General features: G+C 42.0%; 2 protein-coding genes across 4 annotated transcripts; one reads left to right on the top strand and one right to left on the bottom strand.

Annotated features, from left to right (window-relative positions):
* Positions 1 to 1,020: 1,020 nt before the first annotated feature.
* On the bottom strand, positions 1,021 to 14,574 carry LOC139212078 (WASP homolog-associated protein with actin, membranes and microtubules). The gene is made up of 11 exons (XM_070842926.1): positions 13,933 to 14,574; positions 12,547 to 12,720; positions 11,780 to 11,930; positions 10,919 to 11,088; positions 9,098 to 9,305; positions 7,324 to 7,508; positions 6,634 to 6,720; positions 6,415 to 6,510; positions 4,041 to 4,464; positions 3,304 to 3,446; positions 1,021 to 2,374 (listed from the first exon to the last, which is right to left on the bottom strand). Exons 1-11 carry the CDS (start codon positions 14,518 to 14,520, stop codon positions 2,219 to 2,221), a joined length of 2,382 nt encoding a protein of 793 aa, XP_070699027.1. The 5' UTR covers positions 14,521 to 14,574; the 3' UTR covers positions 1,021 to 2,218.
* LOC139213038 (fibronectin type III and SPRY domain-containing protein 2) lies at positions 14,180 to 24,346 on the top strand. 3 transcript variants are annotated; one of them, XM_070844729.1, is made up of 13 exons: positions 14,180 to 14,257; positions 15,603 to 15,889; positions 16,320 to 16,415; positions 16,776 to 17,009; positions 17,187 to 17,209; positions 17,876 to 17,997; positions 18,560 to 18,724; positions 18,863 to 18,997; positions 19,174 to 19,327; positions 20,047 to 20,180; positions 20,787 to 20,919; positions 21,030 to 21,206; positions 23,732 to 24,346. In XM_070844729.1, the coding sequence occupies exons 2-13, from the start codon at positions 15,614 to 15,616 to the stop codon at positions 23,979 to 23,981; spliced, it is 1,899 nt and encodes a 632-aa protein (XP_070700830.1). In that variant the 5' UTR covers positions 14,180 to 14,257; positions 15,603 to 15,613; the 3' UTR covers positions 23,982 to 24,346. The 3 variants fall into 3 exon arrangements, with proteins under 3 accessions (XP_070700830.1, XP_070700136.1, XP_070701617.1); XM_070844035.1 differs by lacking the exon at positions 14,180 to 14,257 and adding an exon at positions 15,292 to 15,384; XM_070845516.1 differs by lacking the exon at positions 14,180 to 14,257 and adding an exon at positions 15,292 to 15,384 and having other exon boundaries at positions 15,571 to 15,889.
* The last annotated feature ends 6 nt before the right edge of the window (positions 24,347 to 24,352 follow it).

The following is a 24,352-nucleotide window of genomic DNA, read 5'->3' as shown; positions in this document are numbered from 1 at the left end:
ACAATAATAATAGCAGCTAAGCATCGACGTGTTAACACTGTCATTATGAGCACATTAGCATGCTGATATCAGCACTTGGCTGTAAACTTTAAGTCTTAAGTAGTTTTTGCCTTTATTAATTAGAAATAAGAAACTCTTACTGTGGGCTCTGGATCTTGTCACTTTTTGACTTTATAGACTACATTATGGGTTAATTAAATGAAAATTAAGTTAATACATCAACATTAAGAGCAATCATCAATCACACTGACATCAGTACAGTGGAACAGTACAGCAGTGGTGCAGCAAAAGCAGCATTTCTGTCTCCGTCCCCCCTCTGCTGTTCATTGCTGTCTCTTTAACTCTCTCAGCAAGGCTCATTGTGTGACTGGTGATGAGTGGGCGAGTTGGTGAAACATCATTAAGAGACTATGCTGCTTGGTAAGAGACAGAGAGAGAGAGATGGCACTGCAGGCCACTACCACGGAGACGTCCTGTTGCCATAGTAACAGGCTGCGGAATTTCATGTTGACGCTCGATCGGCGGGTTTGTCTAAATGCACGCCATGTGTGTCTTCCCCAAGGTGCATGACCCTACTTCCACCTGAATCACCCGGATTATACCAATAAATCACACGCAGACCGGTGGTGGCCCTGCAAACGAGGTGACGTTCGAGAGCAGCCATAACTACCTCTGCTAACGGCTGCTCTCAAAGTACACAGAGCTGAATAAACCCAATCACAACTGGTTGGGGATGTCTGAGCTGTCACTGCAGGAGAGATATGTGAGAGGGACGGCTGCCAGGATGGATATTACAATATGACTCATCATCATGTGGACCACAAATCTGCCAAAGTACACTCACGGGGGGGTTCTCCGGCACCTCTTTGCATGATGTGAACGGGAGTTTCATTATGGACCAGGTACAGCTAACCTGTGAGGATCAGGGAAAAGCACGAGCAATCCAAAAGATCCTAAGAGCAACAGATTTTGAATGAAAAAAAAAAAAAGAAACAAAGAAAAAAAGAAATTGCCAAACAGTTTTTATGATCTAACGTGTCTTCATTTATTATTGAAACACAGCAGAACAAGTGTGTTTTCAGCCTCAGCCATCATCGCCCCATCTGTAACACGCTGGAATACATTTCAAATATTTGTAGAATCAAAAGTTTTAAAACAAAGTGCAGCCATAAATAAATTCTTCTGCAAACCACTTAATGTTATTTGCCATACAGTATTTTTCATACATAACACAATACAGCCTTGTCTTTTGGGGCCATTCAGGTAAGTCAAGTGCTCTGTGTCACAGGTTCAAAGGTCATAAGTACAACGTTTGCCATAAAAATCATCAATAATCTGCCAGAAAGCTTCCCATTGTAAAAGTATTGGTTATTAAAATAAATGAATCCAACATTCTTTGTCACTTCACTTGTTATGGCGTCACACTGGAACAGATCATATAGAAATTGCACCTAAATTAAGCCTCACGCATTCACACAATTGTGGCACAAAAAGGTGACGGGACAGTGCATCAGACAGACTGTAACACAAACACACACACTTTAGGCATGTTGGCTGTAAATAATTAACAATGCTACACGTCAGGACATAATTCTTCCTTTGTTTAGCAATAAAATGCAACAACAACAAAATGCAGTTTGCTGTAGCCCTTTTTGGGGGTAAAGTTAATACACTATTGCTCAGATTCGGTTTACATTAAAAACAACACAAGTCAGCCACGTTTAGTCTATTTGTGACGGGAGCTGTGCAGTGTAGTGGTGTCTGCCTGCAGCACAGGCCTCCCCTGCAGTGCTACAGTCTCACAAAAGGCCTTCAGACACTGTGTTGGGGAAAAATGCAATCATTTACACACTATTACAATACTACTGCTTAGCTTGAAGCACAACGGCTCATTCTCTCAGTTTGGGATTTCTGCAAACCGACTGCTTCAGAGGAGAAGAAATCCTGATTCTGCCACTCGCTGCTTTTGATGTTTTACAGCGTCACAGGGTGTTTTTTGAAGAGACAAAATATGATCAGAAGAGAGGAAGAGTTTAATCTGATTTCTTGTCAATTAAAGACGCATTTTGGTGAAAATTTGGCTGCAGCGTAAACCGTAACTGAGAACCGTGAAGAAAAACAGAGCAGGGGTGCTGTAAGAGAACAGCCTCATCAGTGTGTGTGTGTGTGTGTGTGTGTGTGTGTGTGTGTGTGTGTGTGTGTGTGTGTGTGTGTGTTCTCAGCTGTCCCAGTCTGTGCTCCGTGGCTCGTCGTCTCCTCTGTCGTCGGAGTCGGAGTCGGCTGCCACCTTCTTCATCCTCATCATGGCAGCCTTGATGCTGCGCTCCAGCTCATTGTCTCCACTGCTCGGGACTTCTGCACGCACAGCAACCACCTGCAGCACGATTAGAGCCAGTTTAATGCCAGTTTTCATGCAGGATCCATGTTACATCCTGCTGTTAAAATAGTGTTTGGTGGACAAAATCAACAGACACTTGTGATTTATTAGCCTGTATCACAACACGCTCTTTTCTTTCTTTCGAATGCAATACAATTAAATGCTTTGGATCAACAGACTGAAACGTGTCTGAAACGTAACTTCGGCGTGTCTTTTTATCTTTTGGCGATTTCAATGAAGACATTTTGATGTCACTGTAGGACAAACGCAGTTGTAGATAAAACAACGTTCTTCTTATTGTGCACGCTGGCTCACCATCACACTGTCAAGACTTAGTGGGACACTTGAATAGAACAGAGCCATCAGTAATAGTATTAGTAACACCAGTTGTTTTCTTACTTTGACAAATGTCAAACTGTCTGCTGTGAAAAAGACAAACCTGATCCTACACACAGTATGTACTGTATGTATGTATGTATGTATGTATGCATTTCAATGGTTTTCTAAATTGCACAAATTGTTGTCAGGTGCAAATTATCCCCCTGAGGATACAAAGCCTGCTAATGTTATTAACATGCAAGCGAGCAAATGCAACATCTCTAAATTAAACTTAATAAAAGTCAAAATAATGTACAGAGTCCACACTGATAACTCTCAGCTGATTATACTGTACTACTACACTTTTAATGTTTCTTTTTCAGTTCGGCTAAGATGGCAATAAACGGAGTCTAAACTACAGAAAAGAACTTGAAACTGAATTTGCCTCCAGTTATTCCCATTTACCCCCAATGTCATTACGAGAGGTCACACTCACATAACTCACATAACCCAAGCAATAAGCTAATATTAGTCAATGCACTGGCCTGGCTGATTTGTCAGTCAAGCTCTGGGCTTTGGCTCGTTCTCTCTTCTTGTAAACATCTCACCTTCTTCAGTGTGACTCCCTGTCGGATGGCAGACATCAGCGAGCTCCTCGGGTCCGCAGCAGGGGGCGCCGTCATGGGAGGAGGGATTTTACGAAGCTGAATCTGTCCACGCTGTAGTGAGGCCAACACTTCATCCATCGTTCCTACAGTGATACAACAATAAAGGAAACGAGACACTTTCACAATGATGGAAGTAAAGAATAATTTTGCCGTTGTCAGTTTTAATTTCACTGTTGATGAAGCGTCTGAACATTTTTTCCTACAAAGCAGACGACGCAGTTTTTCCAGTTTTTTTTTTTTTTAAAAACAACTTTCTCTTGAATGTCCCCCGTTTCACAACAGCTCCAAAAAATGAAGCCAAATGAAGTTACTCTCTCCACGGAGCTGAGAGTGTGCATCAGCAGGACCACAACTGAGGTAAAATGCCTCCACTGGTCTCATGGGGGAAGTTGGTAATTTAGGACAGAACACCATGTACAGACACACACACGCACAAACACACACGCATGCACACACACACACACACACACACACACACACACACACACACACACGCTTTTCTCTGGAAACAAACATAACCTTCCCTGCAGTTGAACAAATTCACACATCCAACTCCATCTGAATTCTATTTTTCAAATAAAAGGACGTGAACATGTTTTTCCCACATCAAATATTCTGATGTCCATTTGTAACAGACACATAAAAGCTGAATTATACTGTGTGTATTTCAGTCTCACCTATATTTTGTTTGAGCATGTTCTTGGCTGGAAAAGGAGGCTCCTCTTTTTCACTGAGAGGCTTTGGTGTGTCCTCAGGGGAGTGCGATGCTTGGACAGGTGGAGGATGTACGGCAGGGGGCAGTGGTGGGGGAGGTGGTGGTGGTGGTGGGGGTGGGGGTGGGGGAGGAGGAGGTGGAAGAGCTGAAGAAGGGCAGGTTGTAGTTGGAGGTGGCGGTGCAGAGTAGATTTGGACAGGGATGTCTTTAGCTTGCTGTTTCTTGGGCGTTTTATTGCGTCGGGGTGCAGGGCGGATGGAGGAGGGTCCTTTGGATGAGGGAGAGGGTTCGAGGCTGATGATGGACAGCGGCTGGGAGGGACACTGGACTTCTGACAGAGACATCCTGGACTGAGGAGTCTTCAGGATGTACTGGCCCTGTCGCTTCTTGTGAGAGAGGGCAGAAGATGGGGAAAAAAGGGTTTGAGAAACAACAACATTATCTTGTCTTGTTCTGAAAGAGACGACAGACGACAAACTACATAACAGTCTGATGCTCTTTGGTTTTAAATAGGTCTCACAGTGACGTCAGAGTGAAGTGAGGGAGGGAAAGTGGACAAGAACACACACACACACTCACTAACACACACATCTAAAACCATGACGCTAAGGGAAAACAAATCCTCCTTATCTACTCGCATTGGAACATCTTTTAAAATGTTAAATAAGACAGAAACAATCCATAAAATTGATCAGCTGCTCTGTAGCTGCTCTTGACTTGGTTGCACCGGCTATTTTTAAATCCATCTGCAAGTTTATTTGTAAAGTCAACTCTAGCTGAGGCTGATGGGAATGTAATTGGTTTTATGAGTAATTAATCACAAATCACTGTTGGACTAATTGAAGTTTTGGCACAGTTATGATGCCGATGAAAAGTCAGCGATTCGCCAAAGTCATTACAAATTCATCCTTAAGGGACCATGAATCTCAAGGTAAGCCATCCAGTAGTTCTTGGGGTATTTCAGTAAAAGCCTCAAGTATTAACCTGTCAGTGGGGTTAGAGGGAAAAGTCAGAGGAATCATCAGTCTGTAGGATTCAGCATTTAGGGACCCTGATTAACTCCTCACCCACTAGCAAAATGGCAAACATAACATCATACTAAACTCAACTGCCAATCATTTGTAAATGTAGGTGTGACTGACTTACTTATATATATACATAAATGGTTGAATATGTGTGTGTTTCAGAGTTAGTGGTATTCATGCAGTTTAGAAGGAGTAAGAAATCTGTTTACATGTAACATTATGACGTTGGTTGTATGTAATTTGGTCTAATGTTATTGGCATACTTTGTCACGGGAGGTACACTGTGTTGAATTTGTGAGATGTAATTCATTTCCATCTTTATTAAACAAGTGTCAGTTCAGATGTGTCGACTATGACCCATCATCTCTTTTACTCTTCTTAGTTTAGCCGGTGACAGTCACTATCATACGATTCTCTACCTCAGAACTAGTTTGTATGGTGCAACTCCACACGGTAACTTCCACTTTTGTTACAATTAAACTAAGATTGAATTTATGAACAGCTCCTGGAGCTGTCAGTCATATCACATGATTTTCCTCCGCAGATTGTGATGATGTTAACTGCTGTTTTCAGGGTCTTGAATGAACTTTCAATCTCATCCACAAATTTTCAACAAACTAGGGTTGAGCTGATATTGGTGAAGGCCAAAATCAGCTTATCAGGGGCATGTCAGCACTGGCATATATGTTGGCTAGTTTGCCGCAAGGACAAGAAAACATAAGAAAGCACTTAAGGCGAGAGAGAGACGGTGTCAATATCATGTGGCATTTTCAGAAGACTCCACAGTTAACAACAGCGCAACATGCGAGTTGGCAGAGAAACAGGTTGAAGCGGAGCAGATGGATATGTGATGTCTGTTAAGAAAACTAAATGTATTGTTTAGCTGTAAAGTATTCTGTCACCAGAGCATCTTTGTCACAAGTCTTTAACATCCAAATTTGTGGGATCCTTGCCCTAAAATGTGGAGAGTTTAATATCAGCTGATTTCATCATCTCGACTCCAAACAGCTTGCACACCAAATCCCAATAGTTCTGTTCCAAAGTAAAGGCAAATAATGTACTCCCTCATCTCTCACTTTTTCTCTCGGGCAAAGCGCTGCTCCTCTATGCACCATTTAAAACATTCCTACAACCACAGCACTTGGTCATCAGAACCTCCTCCGATGTGGGGGGGTGAGTAGTTAATAACCGAATTTCAATTTTGAGGTGATCTATTGAATTAAGCCGGCATGAAGAAGGAACCTCTGGGGTTTCATTAACAGAAGAGAAGCTGTGGGGTGAAGCGGAGCGGAGACAATGAGGGAGCCTGACCTCTCTGAAGGATCGCAATCTGCTCAGAGTCTTCTCTCGCTCCTGGTCCACCCACAGTTTCCTCCTCTGCTCCTCCTCTTTCCTCTTCTCCCGTTTCTGCAGACAACAGAGGGAGACACTGAGAGGCATTAGAGAGAAAGAACTGGATCCAGTTTCAGTTGTGGCTCATGCCGGTGCGGCAGCATGTCTGTGGGTTTTCTCGTTGCCGTGGTGACATACCAGGTGGACCTGGTGATGCTGGTTGAAGCGTATGGAGCTCTGCTCGGCTGTCAGCTGCTTCTGCTCGTGGGCCTCCATGCACTGATCCTAAAAACACACCAACATTAATACATTCAAAAGAAAAAAAAACATCATTTTCAGTTTGACAGTTTCACATAAATCAGTGGGTCCATCGGCTTCAGGAAAAAACAATGAAACTGATAACAAGGGTGAAATAATGTCTCAGTTAATTAGGAGGATTTTTTTTTATTTCACAATGTTCCACTTTTTTTACTGTAGTGTTAAATATTCATGGATGTGATTCTGGTTCCCTGTAGATTACTGTGGTTGAGCCTTTAACTAGGGGATTCTTCCCACTTTGTTCTGAGCAATAAAATGCTTTTTAATCACAGACAAATGAGCACGCAGCCAGCAATAGTAGAAAACGCTAACTCCACCAACTGTGCTTAAATTACTCTCTCAGCTAAAAGTAAAACTATTTTAAAGACTCAGCAATTAGGGATGTGAAGGGGACAGAGAGTGAGGAAAATGGCACTATCTTCTGTCATCTACATTTCCAACAATTTCCAGTTTAGTCACAGTTCAATAAGTTTGCCCTTGAAAAGGGCCGAAATGCCACTAAAAATCAGTTTTAATGGGGCAGAGAATGTCTTCTGAAAATAACTTAGTGTCAGTGGTACCCGCCCATACCTTTTTGTTGCGGAGATAAGCTCGCCGGGCACAGATGTTGCCTCTCTTAGTCTCCAAGGTCTGAAGGCGTCTTTTGAGCTGAGTGACAGCCGTAGAGTCAGCTTGTTGAACACTTGTGTGGATCATGCTCTGCAGCTCCTCTGGATCCTCACACACGTCATAGTACACCACCTCCTCCTTCAGTTCTAAAACACAAATGCAGTCCAATCACTGAAACTCACTGTTACCTGATCAAAAGGTGCTCTCTCAACTCATACAAGTGTAGATAGTACATCATTACTTGTGCTTACGTTCTGTATGCCACAGAGATGAACTTCCTGTTGTTTTGTTTGTTTTAAGTTTATAATATTTAATATTATTTAATATATTTAATATGGATGCCTCTCCGTGACCTACATTAACAAAACAGACCATCAACAAGATGAATGGTGATATTGGCTGTTTCTGTTTTGTAATTCTGAATGCCTTCCACCAAGTCTGATTCTGCCGAAACAATTTACCCCGACTTATCTCGGCTCTCTTCCCCGAGTGGTCACACCACAGCTCATGGCAGTGCTTGGTCCGGCTAGTCTAGCCAAACATTACCCAGGAGCAGTCTGAGGTCCAAGCTGGGTAACCTTAGCTCTTATCACAGCTCTGCTCTTTCCCCCCCGGGGCTGTTACACCACCCTCTGTGGCACTTGGTCGCGATGGTTGGGATACCGTGCGCACTGATCGTCTCAAGTTCTGCTTCTCTTAATCCAAGCCTCATGCTTCATTTCCAATTTGTATTTCTACTTTTGATGGTTTCTGAGCTCAAATGTAATCTTTACTCAGAGAAACATTACTGCTTTTATCCACGCAGACCACCAAAACACAGAATGAAAGTTACGTATAGCTGCTTCCTGAAATCAGATTACTTCCTGTTTTGGAGGTTTAACGTCTAATAAAATAATTCTTATATTCCAACAAGGGCATTAGAAAAGCCTTTGCATATTAACGAGTATCTTATTTACACTATAAACTTTAAACTCTTGAAAGGCTCCATAAACTATAACATCTCGTATTTTGCTCTGTCCTCCCGTGTGTGCAGCAACTGGTGGAAGACATCTTCCTGCTTTTTAGTTTTGTTGGAAAATAAACCTGAAGCCAGCCAGGGTAAGGGTGCACACAGTCAACGTCACCACAGACACAGAATGTACAGTACATACACACCACTTGAAAGCAAACACCTCAAGTCCCGGGAGGAGCAATTAGGGAAATATTTACATGCACAAAATATTTCCCTGAAGTAAAGCCTGTACACAATACACAGAGTGGCCAGAAAAACAGACACCCCTGTAACATCATAACATAACCCAAATCAACACTCCTGTGATAAATGTGTGAAATATTGTGTAATGTGTATTTTTTTTAATTATAACTGACACTGTGGCAGAAAGGTGTTGACTCAACTGTTTGGTAGCTGTACTGTTGTGCATTACTGCACTACAGTATTTAATTACAGTGTTCAGGCAAAGACAGCAGTTTGTATGAGCATCTTTAGATTCCAGTTAGAGTTTCACTGGGTGATGCCACCTTGAGCCTTTTCTCTCCGTTTCACTATTATGTATTTCTGGTATAATCCTTAAAAAGAAGTATCATTAAATACAGTGCTTCATATATCTTTAAGGAAATGTTGCTTGAGTCTTTTATAATGAACTGTTGTGTGTGTGTGTATGTGTGTTTAAACCCTCTTTTACCTCCATAAATGAGAAGTAGCCTACACATCTACTATTCACCACAGTGCAGCTACCTTTAAGCTGTCGTCGCAGGCTGTCTATCTGAGCCATCAGCAGCTGCTCCTCGTTCTTCAGGATCTCAAACTTGGTATCGTACAGCTCTAGTTGGGTTTCATAGAACTGCAGCTCCAGCTGGTCCACTGTGTCCTGCTGCTGGCTGTCCTCAGGCGCAGACCGGGGATCAGTTTTGTGGCTCTTGACTCTGCCAGACAGGCTGCCCATCTGCACCACAACAACAGACAAAATGTCAAGTCAGTCTTATTAAAGGATCATACTTGTGGCTTTGCATATTTCACTCTAATACTACGTACTTATTGCTGACCATCTTTTATGCGTACAATGCGTTTCCATTGATCCTGCTGCCACTTTCCATTCACTTCAATGAGTCATTAAGCTTAACTTACAGAGACTTGAAACTTGGTACGCTAATCTTTCAGAGGATGGAGAGACACTTGCAAGCAGGGACTACTTCTTTTTTAAAACTCCTCTTGTTGTGTTCAAAGACACCTTGAACTAACTACACTTCAGCTGTCAAACTGAGATCTATTTGGTGACAAAATATCCTCCACATTCTCCTTTTCATGGCATCTGTGTTATCGTCTTCCTTCTGGGTTCGATTTTTTTTTGTAGAACTGCTTGTGAATACACCGATTTTGACAGCTGACTCGTTGTTATCATATTCAAGGACACTCCCACGTCCGAGTAGGAATATACCAAATAGTCTCTGCTTCCAGCTATATTACCAGGTGAAAAAAAAAACATGAAAATAAAGCTGAGGGTGCATGACAGATAACATAGTTCTCGTTTTATCTCTTCAAGCCATACTATGATGAAATGAGCTGAAACCAACGCTCACCTGCAAGGTAAGACAGTAATATTTAGTATGCTTGATATGTAGTCTATGAGCGGAGACATTCAAAGCACATGTAAGTCCTTAATCGCTTTGAATGATGTCAAATATAAAAGCACACACTGCCACTATGACACAAGAGCTGTACAGAGGGAATTGATTTTAGATAATATAAATCTTATTCCAAACACACATATGTATAAACACACTAAATGTGAGAGCGTCACGCCGTGTCATCTGCAGGCACACAGGCGCGCTCAAAAGAGCCACCGAGTTATGTTGCCATCAGCGCAAGATTTTGCGTAGGTGTAGCTCACTGATCTCATTACAAACACTCAGCTGTCTCTGTAAAGGCTTATGTTGATTTCACAGTGGTAGATACTGCCAGCAACCTGATTTTTAAAGAGCTTAATCGGATGAATAATGCAGCCATATCAATGCAAAGGTGCTGAGGTGTTCTGTGCTCTCTTTCAAAAAGCTCAAATGCACGGCACGACTCCCTACAGCAGCAAGTACTTTGCTGCAGTTTCCACCGAAATGCTGTGATCCTGACATTAGAGATATACCCCCCTGGACTCACAGATAGGCATATAGCTTTTGAATATATACTGTATATGTACACAGTCAAAATCACTTATTCATGCATGCAGGTTTTGGGGGTGTATCGAGGGGATTCTGTGTGTTTTAGAGAGGCTTTATAAATAGATCAAAGGACTGTAGAAGTCAGTGAGATTCACATCAGACTGGAATACCAAGTGAAAGATAAAATAGAGCAAGCAGACACCGTGTCACATCTCTACAGACTTACAGCCACAACAAAAGCAGTGTCGTCCTTGGCACTGGAACGAATGAGGATCTGAATGACAACTAAAGCCTTAAAACTGTGTCAGAGTCCAATACTACCAATATGGAACATGCTGATAAATCACAGGACCACTAGAAAAGCTGTTGTTTATGTTATCAAAAAAAAACACAATACACGCACCCGTTCCCTGATGCCGTCTTTCTTGCGGTTGAGGCACATCTCTGTAGTTCTCATATGCTGCAGGGTTTCTTTGGCCAACAGGAAGTGTAGTTTCTCCAGTCTGGGAGCTGCTGACGCCCAGGCAGCAGCTCCAAAACGACGCTTATCCTCCTCCATCTGCTTTAGCATACCTGAACATGCACACAAGAGTGCGTTATGTATGTGTCACACAACGCACATATACTGTAGTTTAACATGGATACAAAGCATCGTATCAATAATAAGTAACAAAGCAAAAACACCCAAGGAAAGTCTTACAAAGTTGGATGTGATCAATTGTGTTGTAAAGAACTTCAGAGGTGATAAAATACTTTTATGTGAGAGCTGCAATTTACTTTTTGTCACAGGCACACACGTCTTACTTTAAAATAATGGTGGGTTTACAGGCACATAAATATAGAGCTACCATTGCATGTATCAACATAAAAATTGTTTCTGGATGTGGTCTTCTCTCAGATCAAGGTGAGAATCCACAAAGCACCAACAGGAGGAATGACTGCCAAACAAATGGAAATTCTCTTCCAATTTAAGTGAGAACCGCTCGTGTAAGAATATCCCTCCTCACAATTATCTGTCGTATCTTTATGTTTTTCCTTGTGTAATTATTTGAAGTGGTCCTTAACAGTTTTATTGGCTTTTAGATTAATATGACAATGTGCACTGTTAGCAGACTTTTGATTATTTCAATTTTAGATAGCATGTTGTTTGTCTGCAGTTGCAATGCAACTTGGGCCCTTGTTTTTCTGTGTGCGGAGGAATGACACAAGTCTTTAACTAATTCATCCACACACAAATAAGAAAAATAAACACAGCAATTTATACCAGCCAGAGCCTTTGAAGTCTGTGCAAAGTAGGTGACAGTGATGTCCTGAATTGAGGCAACTGCGTCTTCTGCTTTCATTCTCCACTCCTCCGCCTCCTTCTCCAGAGCTGCAATTCTCTTAGGACCCAAGTCCTCAAACTCCAAAGACTTCTGCAGAGAACCATGGTAGGCAAAACAGTGGACATCTTTACACACAGTGATTTAACGCAGACTTAACCCACATACATATAAAATCAGCTTTTAGTTGAAGTCAGTTTAGTGAGAGAATAACATTCGACCTCACATTTTGCTTGAAAGGCATATAATAACACCATATTGTGTCAATCACTCCACAACCATGTCTGTCTGCAGTGGGTATGTGTCTTAGACCATGATGGAGACTTGGAGAGATAGAACAGGCCAATCCTTCCATTAGTGCTGTATGAGGCTCAGCAGTGATAACACAGATAAGACTGATAGGGAACCTGCAGTGATCACTGAATTAAACATAGTATATGTAAATATTGTTTTCAGCAACAAAGCAGCGTGGGTGGTGGTTACACAGTCATACTAATGGTGGGAGGGAGGCGCTGTTAACTCTGAGCATTTAATACAAGAACTGCCATTATGTGTCATCTGGACATGTGTATTTTGTGTTACTGCATCACATGTATGTAATCATGAATCAGAACACACAACACATTGAACCTTACAGCAGAAGACCACACCAGCCACTTTGTTGTCTTTCCTTGCTAACTAATGAACTGGCCAGTGAGTCTGTGTTTACCAGGATCTCCATCTTGTAGAGGCAGGCCAGCTCTCTCATGTCCCTGAAAGGCTGGAGGAGATACTGGAAGAACGTGGTGGCCACAGTGACCAGGTCCTGGTAGGACTCGTCCTCTTCCTCATAAATGCTGATCAGCGCAACCATTCCGTCCGTACTGCCGTGACCCTGCAGCAGCTGTAAATATGGAAGACATAAACAAAATTACCTGAGCTCTTTATTCTGAGGCAACAGACTAGTGACTTTTCATGCCCCAGATAAATTGGATAAACATGGATATCTCTGCAGGGAACTGTTTTTCACTCCGATGAAATCTCAGCACACTAATATAACTGTTGATATTATTCCTTTCAGAATAAGTGAGACGCTGTTAGTTGTAGGAGAGAACGGGGTGAGTGATGTAGGCAGGAATGGACATGGTTAACAGGGCAAGAGAGATTAGGGGAATATGTGGCTTTTTCCATGATGTGGTATTTCATCATATCTAAATCACAGATACACAAACCTGAATAATATGACTCACTGCCAATTTTTCTCAAAAAAAACATCAAATGATATCAATTAAAGGTGGCATTCACTGTACCACTATTGTTGTATTGTACATGTTACTGATGTTGATGCTCACTGACTGCATTTTTTCCCAGTGTTTCAAACCTCTGGGCTTGAAATGTGCAGTGCAAGGCATCTCTCTCACAAGCTTATTTACTTACGTAACAAACAAATGGAGAGTCGTGTCACATTTCTGTCTTCAAATCTCTTTATTTCAAATGCATGTCAAATGCTTGCAGGCTGAAAAACAAACATCGGTGCTGGTGGTGTTGCAACACACACACACACACACACACACACACAGCTTAACATCAAAGGTTTGCTGTGTCATAGCAGGCTTGTAACACCACTGTGTGGTGCTAGTCCTGCAGGGTAACACTGAATTCTTAATCTCAAGCCTCACTAAATACTCGTTTCTTCTGAATATATCTGTCTGGCTTGTTCACATGTATTTTTGAGTGCTTCAAAAATAGATAAGACTTCTATGGGGTTTGTCTGTACCTGCAGCAACTTTAGAATGTAGAAAGGTTGTAGAAAGGTTATAAAGTTCAGTGTTTAAATCTATACTTATTGATATGGTCGAAGTAAACTAAATGCTAATATTGTATTGCGTCATCAGGGGTTATGTCTCTAATATTTCGTCCATCCTCACTGACATTAAACCTCTAAGTATCATCACAACAAACTCAAGTCTCCAACCACTGAACCTTAGAGCTGATGTTCATGTATGTAGGATTTATTGCATGGCTGCATTGTTTTAAGATCTGTGTGCCTAATGAACCGGCTGACTGAGTGTGAATACAGCACCCATGTGGCTCACACGTGTCACACCCCGCTCACCTGTCGCAGGTGAGCTTTGGCCCTTGACATCTCCTCCTGCATGGTCTTCCTCTTGAACTCCTGTAGGTTTTCAAAGTACTCCTCCACATCTCTCTCATCCTGGGTGAATAACGTGTCGAGGACAATTTTTCTGCCGCAGACGTCGATGGCTGTGCTGAAATATTTCTCGAGTTTCCTACACGGGGTATCAAAGTCCCTCTCGTCGTCGTCGTCGTCGCCGCCTTCGGGACCTGACCTCCGATTCAGGAAGAGCAAGTCCCAGATGTTGCCGTCCTCGAACTCCGACAAATCCGGGAAGCTGGCTGCCAAGATGTCTGCCACACACGTAAACTGCTGGTGGATATGTTTCAAATCGTTCACAGAAAAGAGTCCAGCCCAGCTCATCTGGGGGTCGCCGACGGTAACTTCGGCTTTGCGTCTCTGCCGCTGTAACGTCCGGTTGTGGCAGGTGACAGCAAACTTACACTCGATGACATTCCACTGTACGATGAAACCCAGCTTAAACACCTCCGTTTCTTCAAATATGTTGCTTTTCACCGCCACCCAGCCCTCCAGACTGTCCAGCCGCTCGCACTCTACGTTATTCATCTTAAAAAACAGATATTTCACTGGCTTCCGAGCTGCTGCTGGCTCTGTTTACAACGTCCGCCATTTGCGTGACGTAAGCCGCCTTCACGCACCTCGAAAACATCCGTAATTATCCCAAACTAGAACGTTAAAGGCTTCACAAAGTGATAAAATATATCCTTTAAAGAATCTGTTAACGCATTTACCTAATAATAATGATAAGATGGAAGACAAAATTGAAGCTCTGTGGTTTCGTGCACATTATATTGCGAAGACATGAAGTGTGACAATACCTTTATCACCGATGGCACGCGTTTTCCTACTCCAGTTATCTTCCTCTTAGTGTACAAGAGGTCCGTGTTGCTTGATTCATGCGTCAAAGCAGCTGTCACGATAAAATGCCAGCCTCTAATTTCAATCAACAACTGAAAGAGCAGACGAGGTCATAATTGAGAAATTTCTAAGCAAATGTTTGTTTACGAGGTTGCCTGAAGGCACCATTACGTCCCTGGTACTGTGGTCAACTTTGACCTTAAAATCACGTGTTTGGGGATTTCCAGTTCCTAATATCCAGACAATGAATTATGCTGAACCTAAAACTGGCACAAATTACGTGTTTAAGTGTGTTTGTATGAAGTGTTTTACAGTGCTGACAAAGGTCAAGCCTCTAATTGGTCTAAATTGTGTGTTTTATTCAATAAATAACTGACTTCCTGTATGGCTGTCTGAAATGCCTGTGACATTTGAGCAATCTGAGTCCCAGCTATTTTTGTCCTAGCTTCTGGGTGAGGGTTGGACTGCTGCTTGCAGAGCTGGCTTGTCAGACACCACTGTTGGCCTGAAATGGTTGTTTAGAACAGATTTTTTTTTTACTGAATTATCCAGGTAAATTTCCAATCAGCTGCTCACTCACTACTATTAATAATTTAATAGATTGTTCTGCACAGGCAAGTTTTCTTGGTACAAGTACAAGAAGTTTGTAGCTCATTTTTGTTGTTTTCATTCTGTTCAGTCATTTTTCAATGCAGGTTTCTTGGATTTTGTTTGAAAAGGTTGTTGATGTTTTATCAGAAACTGGATTGTAAACCTCTTTCCTCCCACAGTCACTCCCCTCATGGACCTGTACGAGATCAGAGGAGCCACACTGGATGTGATTGCAGAGGAAGGTGAGCACCAGGAGTTAAGCAGAGAGTCGACCACCATGGAGCCCTACAATGTGGTTTCAGACGGAGGAGGGAGGGCGGTGCCCGCCGTTTCCACCTTCCAGAGGTTTTCTGTCAACACCAACGAGTCCCTGCGTTTTGAGCCCTGGGAGGACAGCCCTCCCTCTCCCACTGAGGCAGAGGACGGACATGATGACGATGATGTGTTTAAGGAGGGAGAAACCGAGGTGGGGACACTAACACAGCTGTGACCCATGATGTATGAATGAAACATATTATTATTTGATTTCTGTTCAAACACGATGAGTTCTTAGGATCTAAATCACATTTTCAAGGGGATCTTGGTGAAAATGGGAGCATAAACACAGAATCATTAAAAGCACTCACATTTCTTGACAGCTATTCATTAAAACATTTACATTTGTCCATTTATATCCTTAACAATGCTCACGGCATGACACATAATGACTGTGGACTACACGTCTATAATTGTAGATATCTTTGTGGCTGAATCTCTGAAGATGGAGCTCTCCACAGTAAAGGTCTTTTACCGAGCCACAGACATGATTACAAAGTCCTCACAGCACCGGCTGAAGCGTGTGTTTAGTTTGAATTCAACAGAAAAAGGGCAAAAGCATGACTTTCTATGGTTTTCAGAGTGAGATCATCACAATCAGGAATCGTTTGCAAGGGAAGGTTACTGAGATGGAGAGCTTTGCAGGTCATCTGGAGGAAATCTTTCTCACTGTTGAGGTAAATGTCACATTCAGCAGACATTACTGAACCTAATGAACTGGTGAAACACATTGTTGGAATGTGTTTTGAAATAGATTTTTACTGTTTTATGGTTTTGTGAGCATTTTGGAATGCTTCTTTTTATTATTATTGTTTTATTATGTTTTGTTGGACTTAGAGACAGAAATAAAGTTCAAGATGTCAGATATCAGTTTTCCAATCATGCGTCCCCTGCAGGGCCTGAACTCAAGAATCAAACGCATCCATTTCGTTCACTGCCGCCCTTGATCTGTTTTCTTCTCGCCATGTTTTGTTTGATGCCTAACAAATGTGTAAACCGCTGACTGCCCCATTCTGATCAAACAAATGTATGCATAGGAGAATTTTGGCCGTCAGGAGCAGCACTTGGAGCAGCACTACAATGATGTGCTGCAGACATTGTCTCAGCGATATGACGAGAGGGCGGCCGGACTGGAGGAGGAGAAGAAGGGCAAGCTGGAGGCCCTGTACAGTCAGCTGCTGGGCTGTGGTCAGGCAATAGACGCCTCCAAGGAGCTCATTGAGCTGGCCCAGCAGATCTACCGCAGCGAAGACAAGAGGCTTTTCCTTAAGGTGTCCTAGCTTGTGTTTTTGTGTGCTTCCTCGCCTGCCAGCCATTCAAATGTGCAGATTACAGTTGTATACACGGCGATGAATGTCTAAATGCTGCTATAGTCCCGATGTGTTGATTAGTATTTCTACATTTATTTACTTAATTGCTCAGTTGCTGTCTTTGGTCTTTATTGACAGACAGTTATGGCTGCCATTAAGAGGTAATTATGATGCTGCTCATTGAGTATGCCACATGACGTGACTCTGCCCTGGCGGTCACCAGAGCTGTGACTAACAATTATTTTCATTGTTGATTAATCTGTTGATTGATTGATTAGTTGTTTGCTCTATAGAATATCAGAAAATGGTGGAAAATGACGATTTGTGTTTCCCTTGACGACCCTCAAATTTGCTCACAACTCAAAGGTGTTCAGTTTACTGTCAAAGAGGAGTAAAGAAACCAGAAAATACTCACACGTAAAACCTGGAATCAGAACCTTTTTTTTTCCACATTTATCAATTATCAAAATTGTTGGCCATTAATAGTTGACAACTAATCAATTAACCATTGCAGCTCGAGCAGTGACTGCAGTGTGACTTTAAAAGACTAACCATGAATGGCACGGGGCTAGCATTGTGTTTTGCCTGTAGTTTCAGACTAATATTATACAAGTGTGAAAGTAAATTCTTGGTCTTGGAAAATGTAGTTTGACTCAAAAACCATCACTCAAGGTGCACTTAAAAGCTTTTTTCAGAGCACTGAGCTTGCTCAGTCTCCAGCTGTGATGAAATATGCACATGAATGGTATTACACAAGCTGCATTACCTTCATGTCTAATCTTTGTATTTAGAGCTTGTTTTTTTTTTTCTTTTTAATACTACTTTAGAATCAAGGAGCTTGCCAAAGAGGAGATTGACCTCACGCTGGCTACACGTCTTGAGTTTGACACACCACTTGCTGACCTGTCAGACGTCAAAACCATGATGGACTCCATCAACGTTGTCCCAGGTGTGATTTACAAACCGCTCCCCCAGTTCACCCACTGATCAATGACTGTGCCCGCACTTCTTTTTGAGCTTGGCACCAGAGAGATACTACGGTGAGCATCTAAGGATCAATTTGACCTGAGGAGCACAGGCAGAAAGACCGTCGCTCAGATACGGTGAAACCAGAATTGTGAATGTTTTGGCAGCATGGGACACCTGAAGTGAAGCACAAGATGAGAGCGAGAAGAAATAGCAGAAATTTCACCCATAGAGGAATAAAGACAAAACGTTAGAGAACAAGTCACCAAAACTTCTATTGGTGTATTATATACTTTCATATTTGAATCTCTTTGGTCAACTGTCCTGTTTGTGTTGGTGATTATAGGAAGGGTATTAAATTCAGTGTTAAAGTCACAGTTTTACGGATGAGAGTTATAATAATTAAGAACACAAAGGTGTCAGTGTTGCGCTGAAAGTCTCATGGGCATGTTATGCAAAACTGCTCCTATGCTGTGTTTGTGTGGTATGACTTTATTAAAAAAAAAAAAAAACAGGTTGATAATGTTTCTCCAATATATAAACAGCTCCATCTGCCCCAGTAATCAACCCCCAGATGCCCAATTCTGCCACCCAGACGTCCCTGCGCGTGTGCTGGAGCTTGTTCTCCGACGACACGGTGGAGTACTACGAGCTTTACTACAGGCCAGTGCTGGAGGACACACCAGCTGACAGCACCTGTGCACCACATGGTATATCGCAGAGAGACCGACTGCAGATTCACATTGCATGATAACACCATCTGCTGTTGAAATAGCATCTATGGAAGTGGGAATCCCTGGTTTTTCCTAAGGGACGCAGCCACAATTAAATCTGTGCTCACTTTTCAGTAAGCAAGGTAAACGTGAAGGAGACCCACTGCACTGTGACGGACCTGCTGCCCAATGCTCAGTATGAGCTCTGGGTGACGGCTACCAACACCACAGGCATCAGCCCAGCGAGCGAGAAGGCCTTATACATGACAGGTAATAAAATCACACCCCTGCAACCACACGAGGAGTCATGAAACTTGTGACAGTTGGAATAACTGTTCTGTTGTCTATGGATGCCCCCCAGAATGACTTCCAGATGTGTTTTTCTCTGTTTTGTTATCGCTCCAGCCGCACATGATTGATGTAAAAAATAAAGTCTCTCTCCTTAGTGCCGTCGCCTCCTGTGATCAAGGAGAGAGAGTGCACTAGCTGTCCAGAGGCTGCACTGATCCGCTGGGAGTCAGGAAACACCAACCCTGTAGACTCTTACACCGTGGAGCTGAGTGAGATGGGTACTGATGGCACACAGAGCGGTGTTACTGAGTAAGCACTGTGTTATTAACATACACCTATTGTTGACAGATTCAGCACAGAGACAAGCTCAAGATTTATTTGCGCTTTCCTTGAAGTTTGTCATGTGTTTTTTTTTTTTGGTTTTTTATTCCAAGAGTTCAGATACAAAGTTAAAATAGCTCAGTTGAAACAGAAGTGCCTCCACTGGATATGCAGAGCTTCAAAGATGCTGCACCCCATGATATTCGTCTTCACCGACCTCTCCTTTCATCAGGCATTTGCTACAATCCATCCATAAAGAAGACGGTGTTAGTGCTTGCCTGGGATTTTTTGAGGTCCCATGGTTGTAGAGCTGCTGAATCAAGACACACTCTGTCCTAGAAAATCTATTCTTAGCTTCAGCTCCTGCAGCACTGTTAGCCTCAGCTAGAATACTGTCCTCGCATTTGGGGTCATTTTCATTTTTCATCTGGCCACTAAAGACAGTCAAACCATTAATGTGAGTAGTCTGTGTGTTTTTGCATAGGAGAGCCTAAACTGTATAAGCTGCAATGGGCCCATGGTCCTGATATGACGAAGCTCCTAGTTAAACACCCCATTTATCCATCTAGTGTTTCCGAAGATGTTATTTCAGGGCTTTACACTCTGGTAGAGGTATGGAAATAAAAGCCAATCCAAGAAGTTGTCGTCATTGTACATTTTAAAAAGGAAGTGATATCAGCCTCCTGTCCCATTGGTTAATCCCCCAGGTCTGTAGTAGCCGTGCCCACCTGTCAGTGTCTGATTCAGCTGCAGACAGGACGCCGTTACCTCATCTCAGTGAGAGCAGTCAACATCGGCGGGCCCAGCGAGAGGAGTGACGATTTTACCGTCTCCACAACAGGTGAGAGACACCGTGGATCAGCCCAGTCATGGTACGTTTGGCCAGCGGTGGAAAATGCGCACAGATCATTTTAAGGCTCATGAAAAAAATCCCAAAAAATCTAAATTTTATTTTTATTTATTTTTTCATCTTTATTTTTAAGTATTAGCAAGAAAATGTAATTTAAGTATCAGTAAAAATTCTGTTATTTTACTGGATCATTATTATGATCCACAGTATTATTATGATTATGCACACAGTGGCTCACAACCTTTTTCATTTGTGACCCAATAATATGAAGCAATGAGCTTGAATACATGTTTGAGTCCTTTGTCTCACAATTCGGGTGGGTCCTGATTAACATGTAAGTGGTCAGGCAATATATAATATAATGTATATAATAATAATAATAATGCATCATAGTTTATGTGCTAATTACATTCGTAAAAAATAAAAAAAAACTGTATCTGAAAAGATTTTAAAAAAGTAGTTGAGTATAAGTATAAAGTAGCATTTTGAGTGCCTCAAAATTGTACTGAAGTTATTACTTTAGTAAATGTACTTAGTTACTTTCCATCACTGCTTTTTGCACATTCACATGATGACTAACCATGTTTACCTGTGCAGGTACATTCTTCTATCTCCTGGAGAACACTGCCCATCCCTGCATGTCCATCTCTGAAGATGGCTTCACCATGTTTTATGGAGAGGAGGAGCTGCCAATTAGCGCTATGGCCTTAGATGATAACACCTTTGCGAGGTAAAGTAAACAAACGGCTACTAGTGCGACAGAAGATAACGGGAAATGGATTCACCTTTATGAGCGTAGCTATGTAAAATAAGTGTGTGCTTGTGTGTGTGTGTGTTCAGATGCGTTGCTGTCCTGGGGGATCTGATTCCAGTGCGAGGCAGGCATTACTGGGAAGTTGAGGTGGAGGATGGGACAGAATTTAGGATCGGCGTTGCCTATGAGGACATGGAGAGGAACTCCTACCTCGGCGCCAACAATACCTCCTGGTGTATGAGACACATTCTCACTCCATCAAGGTAAGACTGCACCATTTCTGTTCAAATAATAATGTTTTATATACATTATTATATATTATGACGCCTCTGTTGTGGTTGATGTCCTGGAGACCACCATGTTCACTTCGACCACTCCAATATGTGTAATATTGTTTTATTAGCTAGTTCATAACTGTGTCTAGTTTTGTTAGAATGAAGTATTTCCTTATTTGGTGTAGCAACAGTCCTTTATGGTGACCAAGTGGTGCAAAAATCCTATTGTTATTTAAAGGATTACTCTTAATACGAATTAATTGCATTTTTGATGGGCTAAATTTGCTCGCAAAATTATGAAACTTTGCATGTGTCATAAGTGGTATCTAAGTATTTTCTTGTGTCTTATGGGACGTGGGTGTGGAAAACTGGCTCAATAGTGCTCCCTACAAAATTTCAAATCTGGAGCCCCACATTTAGGTTTCACGTAGATGTACCAAATTTGGTAGGCACATGTAACGTCTCAATACTTCAAAAACCCAACAGGAAGCATTTTTGGCCAATTGGAGGGGTCTTACTTTAACAAACTCCTCTGAGGAGGTTAAACAGATCCACCTTACTTTGTCAGTGTATATTAAACGCCTTAATGATGTTAAGTCGTTAAAATTTTTGTTTTGGTCGAATAGCGTAGCAGTGTTTCATCAAAAGACAGGAAGTGGTTTGTAACTCGACTGAACATGGTCACATCTGCCCCAAACTTCACATTTTATAAGAGTCCCCGAAATTCATTTATCGTCATTGCACCACCTACTGGCAGTAGGAAATGACATTTGTTATTTTCACGTACTCTTCTTAACCACATCAATCTCAAATTTGGTCAGAAAAATCTCAAGACCATAATGATGCTCAACAGTGAATCATTTGATTCCTCATAACATGCTGTTGCCATGGTGATGCATTGTTCGCAATGAAACAGGAGGCTGCATATGTGGCACTAGGCATGCCTGAGACTCGCTCACCAAATTTGGTATACCATCATGGGCTTGGATGTGACAGGGGGGCTCGATGGCGCCCCCCACAAAACGGACAAGCTCTAGCGGTATGTTTCACCCACATATACAAAAGTTGGCTGGCACATGTAACATCCCAAGACTCAAACTGCCGTCATGCCGTAAATCAAATGGAAAGTTGGCCGTGTTTAATTCACTAACTTTTTGGATGTTTTCAGGCTCCGTACCTTTGCAAACTCCACCTAGCAGGTTAACCCGATCCACCTCAAGTTTGGTCAGTGTCATCTGTACACCTAAAGATGCCGAATTTCTAAAGATCCCCTGCAGCCACGTTGACATGTCACATGATATGTTCTGCTTGAACTATAATTGTTTAATCGTGCTTAGTTTGCAAAATCATTACAAGTGGCTTATAATGATGATTAAAGTGGCTCATTAGAATTTGGCCTCTCCTTAACCTTGCAACGCTAAAGTAGGTAGGAAGGTAGGAAGTAGGAAGGAAGTGTAAGGCGTCACCCATTCCATGAACAGGATTGGTTCCTAAGGTTTGTGACTTATGAAACAAAATGAATCAGTTTTGTCCTTGAAAGCAGCATGCTTAACCAGTCTGGTAGCACACAAAAAACACATACAGACATGTTAAGGTTAAAAGCTTGATTTTCCTTGGCAGGGGTCTTTAAGCTTTTTAGGTTTCATGCACTGTTGCCATGAGAACACATTTAATGTAACTGCAGTGCACACTGTCCAGTCTGCCCAAAAGTACACATCTGAAGACATCTACGTGCCAATTAGGAGTCATAGTCGCCAATCACTTGATTTAAATGAAATCGTCAATGTGGTCAACTCCCGATATGCTGGAACATTATGAAGGAGTTCCTGTGTCCACTATGTGGCGCTAGTGAACACCCACCAATCAAGCATTGAATGTCCAAAACACATGAAAATCCAGAGCCATGTCGACCAGTAGGCGTCATGAAACGAGGAGGAGACACTGGCTTTCATTTTCACAGGACTACACAGACAAAGTAGTTGCAGATTTCTCAAGCAATCTCCACAATTGAGCATGTTCTGATCCTCTGAGGGACGACTACAGCAGTTCATGGAAACTGGGCCAAGACTTCCAGCCACCAGAAATGTTCCTTTCCTAAGCAAAAAAAAAAGAAAGTGCATCTGTGCTATGCAAAACTAAGCCTATTGAAGGCAGAAAAGCCCACAGTTGAATATCTGTTACTTTATAAGTGTTGCTATGGCAACTCTGTCTTGGAACAAAGCAGGACAGTTGAATTGTAGCATTTAGTAAATCAGAGCAGCATATCACACATGCCCTGAATGTGGTTTTCATTGTGGGCATTTTCTTAGTGATTCTGCCAACGCGCAATTTAACAATCACATTTCTCATTTTCTTTAATCCACAGCCATTTGAAATCCTGCTGTTGGCTCATGATTCAGCATCTGCTTAACTAGTGGAGTGGGAAAATGATCCCAAACAGGATGAGAGAACAAGCTTTATATTTAGAACTTGTTTACTAACCACAATTATAACATTGTCCTTTTTTACTTTAGGCATAAATATGAGTTTCTGCACAATGGATGGAGTCCAGACCTGAGGATTACAGTGAATCCAGTGCGGATTGGAGTGGCACTGGACTACAATCGAGGGACTCTGTCCTTCTTTAATGTGGATCTGGAACAACACCTACACACCTTCCACTGTCACTTCCAAAATTACGTCCACCCCTGCTTTGGCCTGGACAACCCAGGAGCTCTTACTGTACACAATGGCATAGAGGCTCCTGAGTATGCGTTCATCTGAGACTAGCAATCATATCTAGTATTTACATGAAATAAGACCTGGGAAGTTACGTCACTTATCAAAGTTCTGGGTGTCTTCCCAAATAAAGACAACATGAACACTCGGGTTCATTTAAAAAAAATAAAATAAAAAATCACCAGCTGGCCTTGCTCAGCAGAATAAATAAGGGGCAATAAGGGGTTTTCAGATGTTTTTATTATAGTATTCCATGGGAACAGGCATACACCATTTTCCAAGATAAGAAAAAGTTTCACTGAATTTTACAATATGTATTTATACCACCAGTAACTGCAGCAGGCCAAGTGTTTGAACTCAAAAAAATGAAAGAATGGGCTTGTTTTAGATTAACAAAAGATGCTTTGAAAAATGAA

Source organism: Pempheris klunzingeri, chromosome 1 (assembly GCF_042242105.1).
Source record: "Pempheris klunzingeri isolate RE-2024b chromosome 1, fPemKlu1.hap1, whole genome shotgun sequence".
Classification (NCBI taxonomy): Eukaryota; Metazoa; Chordata; class Actinopteri; order Acropomatiformes; family Pempheridae; genus Pempheris; species Pempheris klunzingeri.
Note: the sequence above shows the minus strand (reverse complement) of the source record. Positions and strands in the feature narration are given on the sequence as shown.

Coding starts and splice junctions, on each gene's coding strand:
- LOC139213038 (XM_070844729.1), top strand. CDS start 15,614: ATGGACCTGTACGAGATCAGAGGAGCCACACTGGATGTGATTGCAGAG. Junction 15,890..16,319: donor TTAAGGAGGGAGAAACCGAG/GTGGGGACACTA, acceptor TATGGTTTTCAG/AGTGAGATCATCACAATCAG. Junction 18,998..19,173: donor GAAGGCCTTATACATGACAG/GTAATAAAATCA, acceptor CTCTCTCCTTAG/TGCCGTCGCCTCCTGTGATC.
- LOC139212078 (XM_070842926.1), bottom strand. CDS start 14,520: ATGAATAACGTAGAGTGCGAGCGGCTGGACAGTCTGGAGGGCTGGGTG. Junction 11,089..11,779: donor GACTTCAAAGGCTCTGGCTG/GTATAAATTGCT, acceptor GTGCATGTTCAG/GTATGCTAAAGCAGATGGAG. Junction 7,509..9,097: donor CCTGCGACGACAGCTTAAAG/GTAGCTGCACTG, acceptor TTTGTGTTTTAG/AACTGAAGGAGGAGGTGGTG.